General features: G+C 42.1%; 1 protein-coding gene across 1 annotated transcript in view; it reads right to left on the bottom strand.

Annotated features, from left to right (window-relative positions):
- The window catches only part of LOC141106874 (uncharacterized), a 35,904-nt gene extending 24,108 nt beyond the window's left edge, over window positions 1–11,796 (bottom strand). The window contains exons 1-11 of the mRNA XM_073597803.1: window positions 11,601–11,796; window positions 11,387–11,484; window positions 11,146–11,289; window positions 10,959–11,033; window positions 10,447–10,588; window positions 7,469–9,285; window positions 3,158–3,263; window positions 1,972–2,103; window positions 1,758–1,855; window positions 1,492–1,635; window positions 896–1,037 (exon numbers count right to left, since the gene is read on the bottom strand). Coding sequence (XP_073453904.1) covers window positions 896–1,037; window positions 1,492–1,635; window positions 1,758–1,855; window positions 1,972–2,103; window positions 3,158–3,263; window positions 7,469–9,285; window positions 10,447–10,588; window positions 10,959–11,033; window positions 11,146–11,289; window positions 11,387–11,484; window positions 11,601–11,631 — 2,929 coding nt within the window. The 5' untranslated portion in view covers window positions 11,632–11,796. The remainder of the gene's footprint in view (window positions 1–895; window positions 1,038–1,491; window positions 1,636–1,757; window positions 1,856–1,971; window positions 2,104–3,157; window positions 3,264–7,468; window positions 9,286–10,446; window positions 10,589–10,958; window positions 11,034–11,145; window positions 11,290–11,386; window positions 11,485–11,600) is intronic.
- Between the last annotated feature and the right edge of the window lie 1,403 nt (window positions 11,797–13,199).

Here is a 13,199-nt window from a genome sequence, read left to right as displayed (position 1 = left end):
CTATACCTTTTTATAGCTTAGTTGCATCCCAGTAAATAGCATAAAAAATACAGTCCTTGGAACCCATCCCAGGGTCCCGCTAAGGGAAAACTCCACCATACAGTGCGGTTCACATCTTTACAGAGTCCTCACTGATCACCTCCCATACACAGACAGATTCTGAGGTCCAGTCTCCTCCTACATATACACTATATTGTCAAAAGTATCGGGACACCTGCTGTTACACGCACATGAACTTTAATGGCATCCCAGTCTAAGTCTGTAGGGTTCAATATTGAGTTGGCCCACCCTTTGCAGCTATAACAGCTTCAACTCTTCTGGGAAGGCTGTCCACAAGGTTTAGGAGTGTGTCTTTGGGAATGTTTGACCATTCTTCCAGAAGCACATTTGTGAAGCCGGGCACTGATGTTGCACAAGAAGGCCTGGCTCGCAGTCTCTGCTCAAATTTATCCCAAATGTGTTCTTTTGGGTTGAGGTCAGGATTCATACACTTCTGTGTATAAGGCCAGTCAAGTTCCTCCACCCCAAACTCGCTCATCCATGTGTTTATGGACCTTGCTTTGTGCACCGGTGCGCAGTAATGTTGTGACAGGAAGAGGCCATCCCCAAACTGTTCCCACAAAGTTGGGAGCATGAAATTATCCAAAATGCCTTGGTATGCTGAAGCCTTAAGAGTTCTCTTCACTGGAACTAAGAGGCCAACCCCTGAAAAACAACCCCACACCATAATCACCCCTCCACCAAATGATTTGGACCAGTGCACAAAGCAAGGTCGATAAAGACATGGATGAGCAAATTTGGGGTGGAGGAACTTGACTGGCCTTACACTACAATCCTTATACACCGAAGTAAAACGAGGCTGTGACCTTTTTCGTCCATAGTGTCTGTTATTTACCTGTGTCGATAAGTAGAGACATTTCTTCCTGTTCACTTTTTATAGTTATCCCAACCTCCTCCGTGGACGGCTGATCATCTCCCACGAATATCTCTACTTCTTCCTCTTTAACCTCAACTTTTATATTAATCCGTTCTTCACTCTATACCCCAAAAAAATAGAAAACATCTATTAAAGTCAACTCAGGACAGATATAAAAGACACAAAGAACAGGTCATTCAGTATGCACCTCCTGTTGGAAGAACTCAAGGAGAAAAAGGACCCACAAGGGCATGTGACTGAGCTTAAGACCCACAGAGAGAAAGAATGCATATTGACTAAAAATAAAAAAAAAATAAAAATAAAAACGGGGGGGTGAAAAATGTAGGGCACTCACAAGAGCAAGAAACGGAGATTGGGGGGTGCGGGGAACAAAGGCAGCACTTCAGATGTAGAAGTAAGCTTTAAAACAAAAGACTACATAGAAATTTAATGTTATAGCTTAGAACACATATTTAGATCTACATGCCCAGTCCCACTCACCTGCTCATAGTGAGGGATGGTGTGAATACAGAGGATGGGGACATTTCTAGTTCTAGTTGCTCAGTCCCACCTACCTGATGATGGTGAGGGAAGGTATGATCTTCCTGTGTGGAATCCCAGGAATACAGAGGACCTCCCTCTTCCATAGACTGGTAATCCCCAAACATCTCTTCATTTTCCACTTTAACCTCAACTTTGATGTCCTTCAGTTCTTCACCCTAAACCCCAAGTGTGATAGAAAATATTTGTGAAAGGAAACAAGAGATGACATAGAAGAATATTATCTCAAAGTGTAGAATTGTACAATGTATTTGAGTTCTAGTTGCTCAGTCCCACCTACCTGATGATGATGAGGGATGGTGTGACTTTCCTGTGTGGAATCCAGGGAATACCGAGGGCGGGGACAGCTCTCTGGTGGGTTCCCATTACTGGATCCATCTGTAGGAAACACACACACTGACTGAATACATTGTTTCTATGTGTTTATCAGATAATGGGGAATCTAGGTGGACCCTCCGTACTGCTCTCTCCTTTACAATAAAATTTCCTCTTACCCGGTGATGTGAGGGGCGGCTGATTCTCCATCATGATGTCCTTGTAGAGATCCTTGTGTCCTTCTAAGTGAATTATTGTGATTACCTCCTCTGCTGCCAGTTCCAGCAACGTCTTTTCTTTGATACTCACAACTCACCTCTGACCTGGAACTTCCTTTCTTATACCTCTACATCACTTCCTGTTTCTAAGTTGCATCACTTCCTGTCTGCACCTGACATCACTTCCTCCTAATTGTGGTAGACCTGTGTCTGTACAATCGCACTCTTCCTGTCTCTGTGTTCCACTTCCTGTGTCGTACAATCGCACTCTTCCTGTCTCTGTGTTCCACTCGATATAATAGGAAAAGATCTCCACCCTGAGAGTAATGTCTTTAAAGGGGGAGTCCTGTCTATTTTCAGTATGTGAATATTATAAGATAACACTGCGAAGCTTTAAAAATATAAGAATCACCATACCTGTAACCATCTTAACAAATTGCAGGTAAAAGCACAGAAAAATTAAGTATGTTAATTGCTTACTTGTTATATTTTATCTTTACATATTTTTTCCTTCACTTGCATTGTGTGTTTATGTTTCTGTAAGACTCATTTGTTCCACTGTAATTAGGGATTAGGTGGGGAGGAGCACAGGGTAATACTGTAGAGAGGTGCTGCCCAAACACACTCTTCAATTATCCTCAACAGGTCATGTTTCTAGGATTTCCTGCACCTTGCACAAGTGCTTGTAATTCATGACAATGGCTTGCTATGTATTACAGCTGTTATATCTAAGCCCCCCGTTCACACTGAATGCGGCTTTGATATTGTGTAACTTCACTTGAAACCGCACAATTTCAAAGAAGCATTTCCGTGCGGCTTCAGGTGCGACTTAGCTGACATCTGTGTGACTTCATGCACAGATGTTTATGTAAGTCGCACCTGAAATCACCAAAAATAGTGCAGGAACTTCTTTTTCCAATTGGTGGGGCACCACAAAGTTGGCGCGCCGATTTGAATAGTTCTATTGCTGACAGTAGGGTGCGAGTTGCCATGCGATTTGGACCTGTCGATTTGCATGACAAGTTGCACCAGTGTGAATGGGTGCTAAGGGAAAATAGCAAAAACCTGGCCTGTTGGGTTACCTGAGGACTGAGGTTAGAAACTACTGATATAAAATGTCACTTGATTGACAGCTCTGATATCACACCCAAGAAGGCCGTATTCAGCATAAGTCTATAAACCAGTATCTCTGAATGGACAGTTGGATACATGACTCCATATTCAGGATGTATCTGGTCTTTAAACCAGAGGCTCTGGATGGACAGTTGGATAAATGGTTCTATATTTAGGATGTATCTGGGTTATAAACCAGAGGCTCTGGATGTACAGTTGGATAAATGGCTCTATAATTAGGATGTATCTGCTCTATAAACCAGAGGCTCTGAATGGACAGTTGGATAAATGGCTCTATATATAGATGTATATGGTCTATAAACCAAAGGGCTCTGGATGGTCAGTTGGATAAATGGCTCTATATTTAGCCTGTATCTGGTCTATATACCAGAGGCTCTGTATGGATAATTGGATAAATGGCTCTATATTTAGGATGTATCTGGGCTATAATTCAGAGGCTCTGGATGTACAGTTGGATAAATGGTTCTATGATAAGATGTGCAGGACGGAAAAATTGATTTTGGATAGGTTAGTTATGCTACTAATTTAAATTTGTCGGTTTGTTTCGGAATTCATTTAGTATCGTTTTGTTAAATTTCGTTCCATTTATTAATTTTATAACGAATTCCAAATTTTTGGAATAATTGCAATTCTGTGTGAAGAATAACTGGTTGTGAAGGAGCGGGCTGGGAAGCCGGCCTCTGCGTCATTTACAACCGTTGACTCATCAGCTGTCAGCAGGCTTCCCCGCTGATTTGAATGTAAATTAAAAGAATGACGGAAATGAAAAATGCTAAAAAACACTGTGTGGGGTCCCCCCCCAATTTACAAAGGGGGCTCCTAGATCCCAAAGTACCCCTACCCATTCACCAAAAAAGTGTAAAAAGTAAGTAAAGACACAACTCTAGTTTTTGACTCACTCGTTCCACCCTTTTCTGGCCTGCTGGGCCTAGTATGGATTGGGGGGGGGGACCCACGCTGTTTTTTTCTGAATTTTCTATTGACGGCATTCTTTCGTTTACATTCAGCTGTCAGCGGGGAAGCCCACTGACAGCTGATGAGTCATCAGTTGTTAAGAATGCGGCAGTCGGCTTCCCAGGCCGCTCCTCAACAACCAGCTGTTCTTCACAGATTTCAAAACAGTTAATAATTTTGCGACTGATCCAAATTGTTCCAAAAATTTGGAATTTGTTAGAAAACAAATATTTTAAAAGAAAATGTAATAATTTCAACTAAATTTGTTACTATTTCATTCGGAGTTTTGGATACATCCTAATTTCCGATCAACCAAAAATTCATCTGAATTTATATTCAGACTGAAATGAATTATGCATGTCTAACCAGAGGCTTTGGATGTAAAGTTGGATAAATGGCTCTATATTGAGGATGTATCCGGTCTATAAACCAGAGGCTCTGGATGTACAGTTGGATAAATGGTTGTATAGGAAGGATCTATCTGATCAGTAAAAAAGGGCTCTAGATGGACAGCTGTAAAATTGGTTCTATATTTTGGCCTCATCAGTCTCTGAATCGGGACACTACTGTATTATTTCCAGGTGTAATATGCCCGCTCTATCACTCCGAAATTGAAGGCTTTTCTTACAGGCTGAATATCTGTGATGGAAATTGAACAATTTTCCTTCTTCATTCTCCTAATATTTTTTTTATTTCTAAGTGCAATGCGCTTGCTCTCTCCCTAAGAAATTCTGAACTATCTACAAAAGGCTTAATATCTTCATTAGTAGGAAAAAGACAACCATTTTTGTTTAATATAAATTCTGACTGCGCTCTCTCTCTCTGAAATAGCAAACTATCAAACAGACTGCTGCAAATATGTAGTATGTTTCGGTCTACAGTCTTAAAAAAAATAGTTTTTTTTAAAATCAGGAATAAATCTGCACGGTCTCTACCGCTGACATTGCCTCTTAGCTAAAAAGGAGTACATACTGCCCAAAGAATACATTGGTTTTCCTGTTTGTGGCTCTGGAAAACTACACTTTAATTTAGCTAAATATTACACTGGCCAAGTCTCTTTGTTTTCCATTTTGGCCTAGTAACAACACTTACATGGTGTGCAGAGAGCACGTGAAATATTTCTGGCTCTTGACTCTGACCTAATAAACACATTTTTGTTTGTTAGAATAACATACAGTGCCTTGGAAAAGTATTCATACCCCTTGAATTTCTTCACCTTTTGTCATGTTACAACCAAAAACAAAAATGTATTTTATTGGGATTTTATGTGATAGACCAACACATAGTGGCACATAATTGTGAAGTGGAAGGAAAATGATAAACGTTTTTCAGAATTTAAAAAAAAAAAAATCTGAAAAGTGTGGCGTGCGTTTGTATTCAATAATTTGTAGAACCACCCATTCTTCTTTGCAAAACAGCTCAAGATCTGTCAGATTGGATGGAGAGCATCTGTAAAGAGTAATTTTCAAGTCTTGCCACAGATTCTCAATTGGATTTAGGTCTGCATTTTGACAGGGCCATTCTAACCCATGAATATGCTTTTATCTAAACCATTCTGATTCCATTGTAGCTCTGGCTATATGTTTAGGGTTGTTATCCTGCTGGAAGGTGAACCTCAGTCTCAAGTCTTTGGCAGACTCTAACAGGTTTTTTTCTAAGATTGCCCTGTATTTGGCTCCATCCATCTTCCCATCAACTCTGACCAGCTTCCCTGTCCCTGCTGAAGAAAAGCATCCCCACAACATGATGCTGCCACCACCATGTTTCACAGTTGGGATGGTGTGTTCAGGATGATGTGCAGTGATATAGGGCGTACACACGGTCGGACTTTGTTCGGACATTCCGACAACAAAATCCATGGATTTTTTCCGACGGATGTTGGCCGAAACTTGTCTTGCATACACACGGTCACACAAAGTTGTCGGAAAATCCGATCGTTCTGAACGCGGTGACGTAAAACACGTACGTCGGGACTATAAACGGGGCAGTGGCCAATAGCTTTCATCTCTTTATTTATTCTGAGCATGCGTGGCACTTTGTCCGTCGGATTTGTGTACACACGATCGGAATTTCCGACAACGGATTTTGTTGTCGGAAAATTTTATCTCCTGCTCTCCAACTTTGTGTGTCGGAAAATCCGATGGAAAATGTCCGATGGAGCCCACACACGGTCGGAATTTCCGACAACACGCTCCGGTCGGACATTTTTCATCGGAAAATCCAACCGTGTGTACGGGGCATTAGTTTTCTGCCACACATAGCGTTCTGTTTTTAGGCTGTGTCCCCCACATTGCTTCTCACAAACTGCAAACGGGACTTCTGCATCCGCTAAGAAGGCAGTTTGAAATTGTTTTTCAAATGTTGACCTTTAAGATGCTTGAAAAGACCCTCTTCCTGCTGAAAGATAATTTATAATTTGTTGCCTAGTTGCCTCTGAGTTTGGCAATCTCTTGCCCAGAAAATGGCCATTACTGATATCTGAGGTTCGGCTACAGGATTCCAATTTCAGGAGCATTTGTTCTATTAAACCCAGGTACATTCAACTTATCCCTATTTATAATTATGGCAAAACAAAAGAATTAAAAACAAACTGAAATTGATGCACACATTTATAAAGTACACACATTAACTGCATGAATACATACATTTTTAACAATGTTTTATAACAGTTACCATTATAGACAGGACTCATTTATTTATTATCATTCATGTCCTTTCATAGAACACTTACACATTTGACATCACTGTAAAATATTATGGTCTAGTTATTCTATTTTGTGGATAATACATCTTCCCTATTTTTATCAAAAGATATTGGAATGCCCTCTTTTCATCTGGGATTCTGCCATGTGTTTCCTGAAAGTGTTCATAGCGTAGAGCCCAGATCTCGGGGATTAGCTCGACCTACAGTGCTGGAGAATTCTATCACCACGGCTCCTTTCAGCTTCAGTCTCTTCTGAAGTTTTACATTGCAATGCAGAAAAGTCCTCAGCGGTAGGTAGGAAAATTCCTATATCATCAATGTCTGCATCCTCATCACACATTGTTCTCTCAGTAGTGTCCACATCACTAAACACTCTCTGCACTCCTGTGTTGTATCTCTTTTATCAATGTCTGTACTACAGCTCTCCTCCACCATCCACACTACATTCTCCGACAGCTCTCCTCCCACTATCCACACTACATTCTCCGACAGCTCTCCTCCCACCATCCACACTACATTCTCCGACAGCTCTCCTCCCCCATCCGCAATACATTCTCCGACAGCTCTCCTCCACCATCCACACTACATTCTCTGACAGATCTCCTCCCACCATCCACACTACATTCTCCGACAGATCTCCTCCCACCATCCACACTACATTCTCCGACAGCTCTCCTCCACCATCCACACTACATTCTCCGACAGCTCTCCTCCACCATCCACACTACATTCTCCGACAGCTCTCCCCCCACCATACACACTACACAGATTTTTCTGGTGTTTTACAAGATTATCTTTCCTAAGGAAAGATTTCCCGCACTCTGAACATGAATAAGGACGCTCACCTGTGTGAATTCTCTGATGTTTAGCAAGGTATTCTTTATGAGAGAAAGACTTCCCACACACTGAACATGAAAAAGGACGCTCACGCAAGTGAACTCTCTGATGTTTAACAAGGTCTCCTTTACGAGTGAAAGATTTCCCACACTCTGAACATAAATAGGGATGCTCACCTGTGTGAATTCTCTGATGTTGAACAAGGTTTCCTTTAAAAATAAAAGATTTTCCGCACTCTGAACATGAATAGGGATGCTCACCCGTATGAATTCTCTGATGTTTAACAAGGTCTCCCTTATGATTGAAAGATTTCCCGCACTGTGAACAAGAATAAGGACGCTCACCCGTGTGAATTCTCTGATGTTCAACAAGGACTTCTTTATGAGAAAAAGATTTCCCGCACTCTGAACATGAATAAGGACGCTCACCCGTGTGAATTCTCTGATGTTTTACAAGGCCTCCTTTATGAGTGAAAGATTTCCCGCACTCTAAACATGAATAAGGACGCTCACCCGTGTGAATTCTCTGATGTTTTACAAGGTCTCCTTTTTGAGTGAAAGATTTCCCACACTGTGAACATGAATAAGGACGCTCACCCTTGTGAATTTTCTGATGTTCAACAAGGTATCTTTTATGAGTGAAGGATTTCCCGCATTCTGAACATGAAAAAGGACGCTCACCCGAGTGAATTCTCTGATGGGTAACAAGATGATCATTCCTCATGTAAGATTTCCCGCACAAGGAACATGAATAAGGACGCTCACCCATGTGACTTCTTTGGTGTTGAACAAGGTTTCCTTTCTGAGTGAAAGATTTCCCGCACGAGGAACATGAATAAGGACGCTCACCCATGGAAATTCTCTGATGTTTATTAAGCAATTCTTCATGTTTAAAAGATTTCCCGGACTTTGAAAATGAAGAAGGATGCGTATCCATGTGAACTCTCTGATGTTTAACAAGATTATCTTTCTTACGGAAAGATTTCCCACACTCTGAACATGAATGAGGACGCTCACCCGTATGAATTCTCTGGTGTCTAACAAGGCCATCTTTCTTATGGAAAGATTTCCCACACTCTGAACATGAATAGGGGCGCTCACCGGTGTGAATTTTCAGATGATTAACGAGGCCTCCTTTCTGAGTGAAAGATTTCCCGCACTCTGAACATGAATGAGGACGCTGACCAAAGTGAATTCTCAGATGTTTAACAAGGTTATCTTTCTTATGAAATGATTTCCCACACTCTGAACATGAATAGGGACGCTCACCCATGTGAATTCTCTGATGTGAAAAAAGGTTTCCTTTCTGAGTGAAAGATTTCCCGCACTCTGAACATGAGAATAGATTCTCAACTCTGTGAACCCCTTCATAGGGTGAGGAAGTTTCCTCAGGATTAGAAGGATCTGTTGATTGATCTGCAATGTGAGATCTTACATGGATATTTACAATCATAGTACGTGATTGATGAGAAGATTCCCCCTGATCAGAGGGACCCATTGATGTCTCCGCACAGGAAGGTCTGTGATGTATATTTTGTGTATTTGGATTTCCTCCTGGAGGATCCTGTGTGATGACATTATCTTCTGACTTACAATCAGCAGATAATAGAAGATGTCTCTCCGAGGAATTCCTGACATCACATCCATCTGTTGGAAAGAAGTTAAAAAAAAATGTCAATAATTCATAAATAACTGGAGTTTTAGCTCTACCTCCCCATGCACTCATGTGAAATTAAAAATACAAGAAGCATGTGTCCGGTGAAATATTACATGTAGAGATCCGTACTCCAGATGTGCCAACTCCAGTGCACCACGAGACAAGAGCTTCTTACTAGAATTACATTATCGCTAAAAACTGAGGTCATACACGTTTACAGGTACTGAAAGCGTGCAAAGGATGGAGATGGCCAGCTTGGCATGAATCACAAACCAGCACAAGACAAAAAGGTAGAAACCACCACACTTACTTCAGGAGGCCTTGCACACTGTGGTTCTAGGCATGGTCGGTAGGAGGGTTCTATTCTGCAGTGGGTCCTAACATAGGGGTGCCAAGCTACCCTGAACTACAGAACCTCCATCACCGGCCACTACCACTCTCACTCTCCAAACTGGCTACTGCTCCTTATCACCCCATGACATCAAATGTTAACTGAATTGTACATTTCATTCCACAGTTCTCCCTGATGCACTGTAAAGCACCTTCTCTTCCAAAGTAACAGACAGTTACTCTTATCCAATAGGTTCTTTACTGAAAAAAGTTATAATTATAGTTCTGTACAGGTTCTATAGAAGTAAACATGAGGTATACAGAATCACAATTGGATTTCCTCTCTCTCCCTCTAATAACAATGTACTGGATTTGGCTGTGCTGTGTGGAGTTGTTCTTAACTTTTTATAGCTTAGTTACATCCCAGTAAATAGCCTCAAATGTCCAATCCTCGGAACCCATCCTGGGGACCCTCTTAGGGGAAACTCCACCATACAGTTCAGTTCACATCTGTACAGCGTCCTCACTGATCGCCTCCCATACACGGACAGACCCCGAGGTCCAGTCTCCTCCTACATATATCACTTCAGAAGCAGGAAGTGACACATGCAGGGGAAGGCACATTACAGCACCAAGTGTTAGCTCTTACCACACCACACATTAACCCTTTATTACACAAATATATTTAACCTTTTAGCACCTGTCTACAGGGCGATGTGAAGATCTGATAATTATCTAACATTTTCCCCTTAAACTACAATCCTTATACTGAGAAGTAAAATGAGACTGTGAGCCATGTCTTCCATAGTGCTTATACTTACTTGTGTCGATAAGTAGAGACATTTCTTCCTGTTCACTTTTCATAGTCACCCCAGCCTCCTCCGTGGACAGCTGATCACCCACCACATATGTCTCTACTTCTTCCTCTTTAACCTCAGATTTTATATTAATCTGTTCTTCACCCTAAACCCCAAAGAAGTAGAAAACATCTATTTAAAGTCAACTCAAGGCAGATATAAAAGAGAAAAATAACATATTATTCAGTATGTACCCTCCATTGGAAGAACACAAAAAGGAAGAGGACCCACAAAGACATGTGACTGAGCTTAAGACCCACAGAGGAATAGAATGTATATGAATTAAAAAGAAAAATAAATACAAATGGGGGTGAAAATGTAAGGCACTCAAAAGAGCTAGACATGGGGATAGGGGTTGTGGGGAACAAAGGCTGAACTTCAGATGTAGAAGTAAGCATTAAAACAAGAGACTACATAGAAATGTCATCTCATAGCTTATAATATATATTTAGTTCTACATGCCCAGTCCTACCTACCTGATGATGGTGAGGGATGGTGTTATCCTTCCGTATGGAATCCCAGGAACACAGAGGAAGGGGAAATTTCACATCCTAAACCATGAAGATGATAAAATACATTATTAAAAAGGCGCAAGATATTACAAAGAAAAATATCTCATAGCTTAAAATACTTTAGAGTTTCTGGTGGCTCAGTCCCATCTACCTGATGATGGTGAGGGATGGTGTGATCTTCCTGTGTGGGATCCTGGGTATTCAGAGGACCTCCCTCCTCCATAGACTGCTCATCCCAAAACGTCTCTTCTTTTTCCACTTTAACCTCCACTTTGATGTCTTTCAGTTCTTTACCCTAAACCCCAAACATGACAGAATAGATTTGTAAAAGAGTTGACACTTGAGGAACGTTATCTCAAAGCATACAGTTCTAGTTGATCAGTCCCACCTACCTGATGATGGTGAGGGATGGTGTGATCTTCCTGTGTGGAATCCTGGGAATACAGAGGACGAGGACATCTCTCTGGTGGGTTCCCATTACTGGATCCATCTGTAGGAAACACACACACTGACTGAATACATTGTTTCTATGTGTTTATCAGATGATGGGTGATCTAGGTGGACCCTCCGTACTGCTCTCTCCTTTACTATAAAGTCTCCTCTTACCCAGTGATGTGAGGGACGGCTGATTCTCCATCGTTATGTCCTTGTAGAGATCCTTGTGTCCTTCTAAATAAATGGATATGCTATTACCTCCTCTGCTGCCAATTCCAGTGTCCTCTCTTTGCTTCCTCACAACTCACCTCTCACCTCTCACCTGGAAGTTCCTTTTTTAGACCCCTACATCACTTCCTGTTTATAAGTTGCATCATTTCCTGTCTATCACTTCCTGTCTGCACCTGACATCACTTCCTCTCCAGTTCTTGTATCACTTCCTGTGTACAATCACGCTCTTCCTGTCTCTGTGCTCCACTCGGTATAATAGGAGAGGATCTTAACCTTGAGAGTTATGTCTTTAAAGGGGGAGTCCCGTCTATTTTCACTATGTGAATATTATAAGATAACACTGCAATGGTTAAAAAAATAACCACCAGATCCTGTAACCATCTTAAAATATTGCTGGTAAAAGTATGGAAAAAATAAGTATGTGAATTGCTTACTTGTCGAGTTTTTTTTCCCTTTAAACATTTTTTTCTTTCCTTGCATCATATGTTCATGTGTCTGTAAGAATCTCATTTGTTCCTTTGTAATGAAGAAGTATTCTGTGAGTAGAAGGAATATGGCATACATGTGTCTTGTATATACAAGTAGGCTCAGACGCTATTATACCACATTCAGTGTTAAAGTTAAACACCCCCACTTTTGGCTGCAGGTGGACCACAGATCATCTTCTCCCATGGGTTCCTCTCTTGAATTTTTAGGTCAAGATCTATACCCCTAGAGGGGTGGGAGAATACTGTTGAGCATTGCTGCCAAAACACACTCTTCAATTACCCCCAACAGGTCATGGACAGGGAGGCTGAAGGCTGTATATCCGGTAAGGAGACAGAGGTCTCTGGGGACTAGTGGCGGTGCTATGCTTCGGAGAGAGGTTACCTGGCAGCCACACTGTTTTTCTGTTGCCACCCCAGCTCTCCGAACATTGTGTTGTGAGATGCTCCGGGGGCCCGCTTTCAGGTTCTCAGTGGAGACTCAGGAGGAGGCGCTGTTCCCTCCCCCTCGCATTTTTTTGAGAGTCGCAATGGAGCTCACAGTGGGGCTGTGTGGTGGATGACGTCGCTTCTGGCGGGGGGTGTGCACCGCTCCTTTATCTGCAGCTTCCGGTTCCAGCCGCGAATGCTGAAGGCAAGCCGGGCTTTGGCTGATGGGGAGCTGGAAAGGTCACACAGGCGGCTAGATAAGTGCAGTCGCATAGGCGGCATGGCAGAGTGCTTTCTCCGCTGACAGCACGGCTAGTATGTGTAGGGAAAAGAGGAAGCCGCAGCATGAGGGGGCAGAGCTATTGCTATTGCGCTCCAAGCTGGCCCACAAGAAGCATCCAGCATGGTCACTTCCGTTCCAGGGTATATGACATCATCAGCGGGCGGCAGAGAGAGAATACAGTCTCTATACGGCGCGAACGGGGCGCATGGATGGTAGCTCAAAGGCTAAAAGGAGCAGTTGGCTCAGTGTTGCATGCTCTGGATGGTGTGCTGGCTCCATGGGTTCATGCCATTATTCCACTAGTCCTAATCCCGAAGAAATAGGATGAGCACACTTACTATA

This window comes from Aquarana catesbeiana, linkage group LG08 (genome assembly GCF_042186555.1).
Source record: "Aquarana catesbeiana isolate 2022-GZ linkage group LG08, ASM4218655v1, whole genome shotgun sequence".
Lineage (NCBI taxonomy): Eukaryota > Metazoa > Chordata > Amphibia > Anura > Ranidae > Aquarana > Aquarana catesbeiana.
This window is presented reverse-complemented; position numbering and strand designations above follow the sequence as displayed.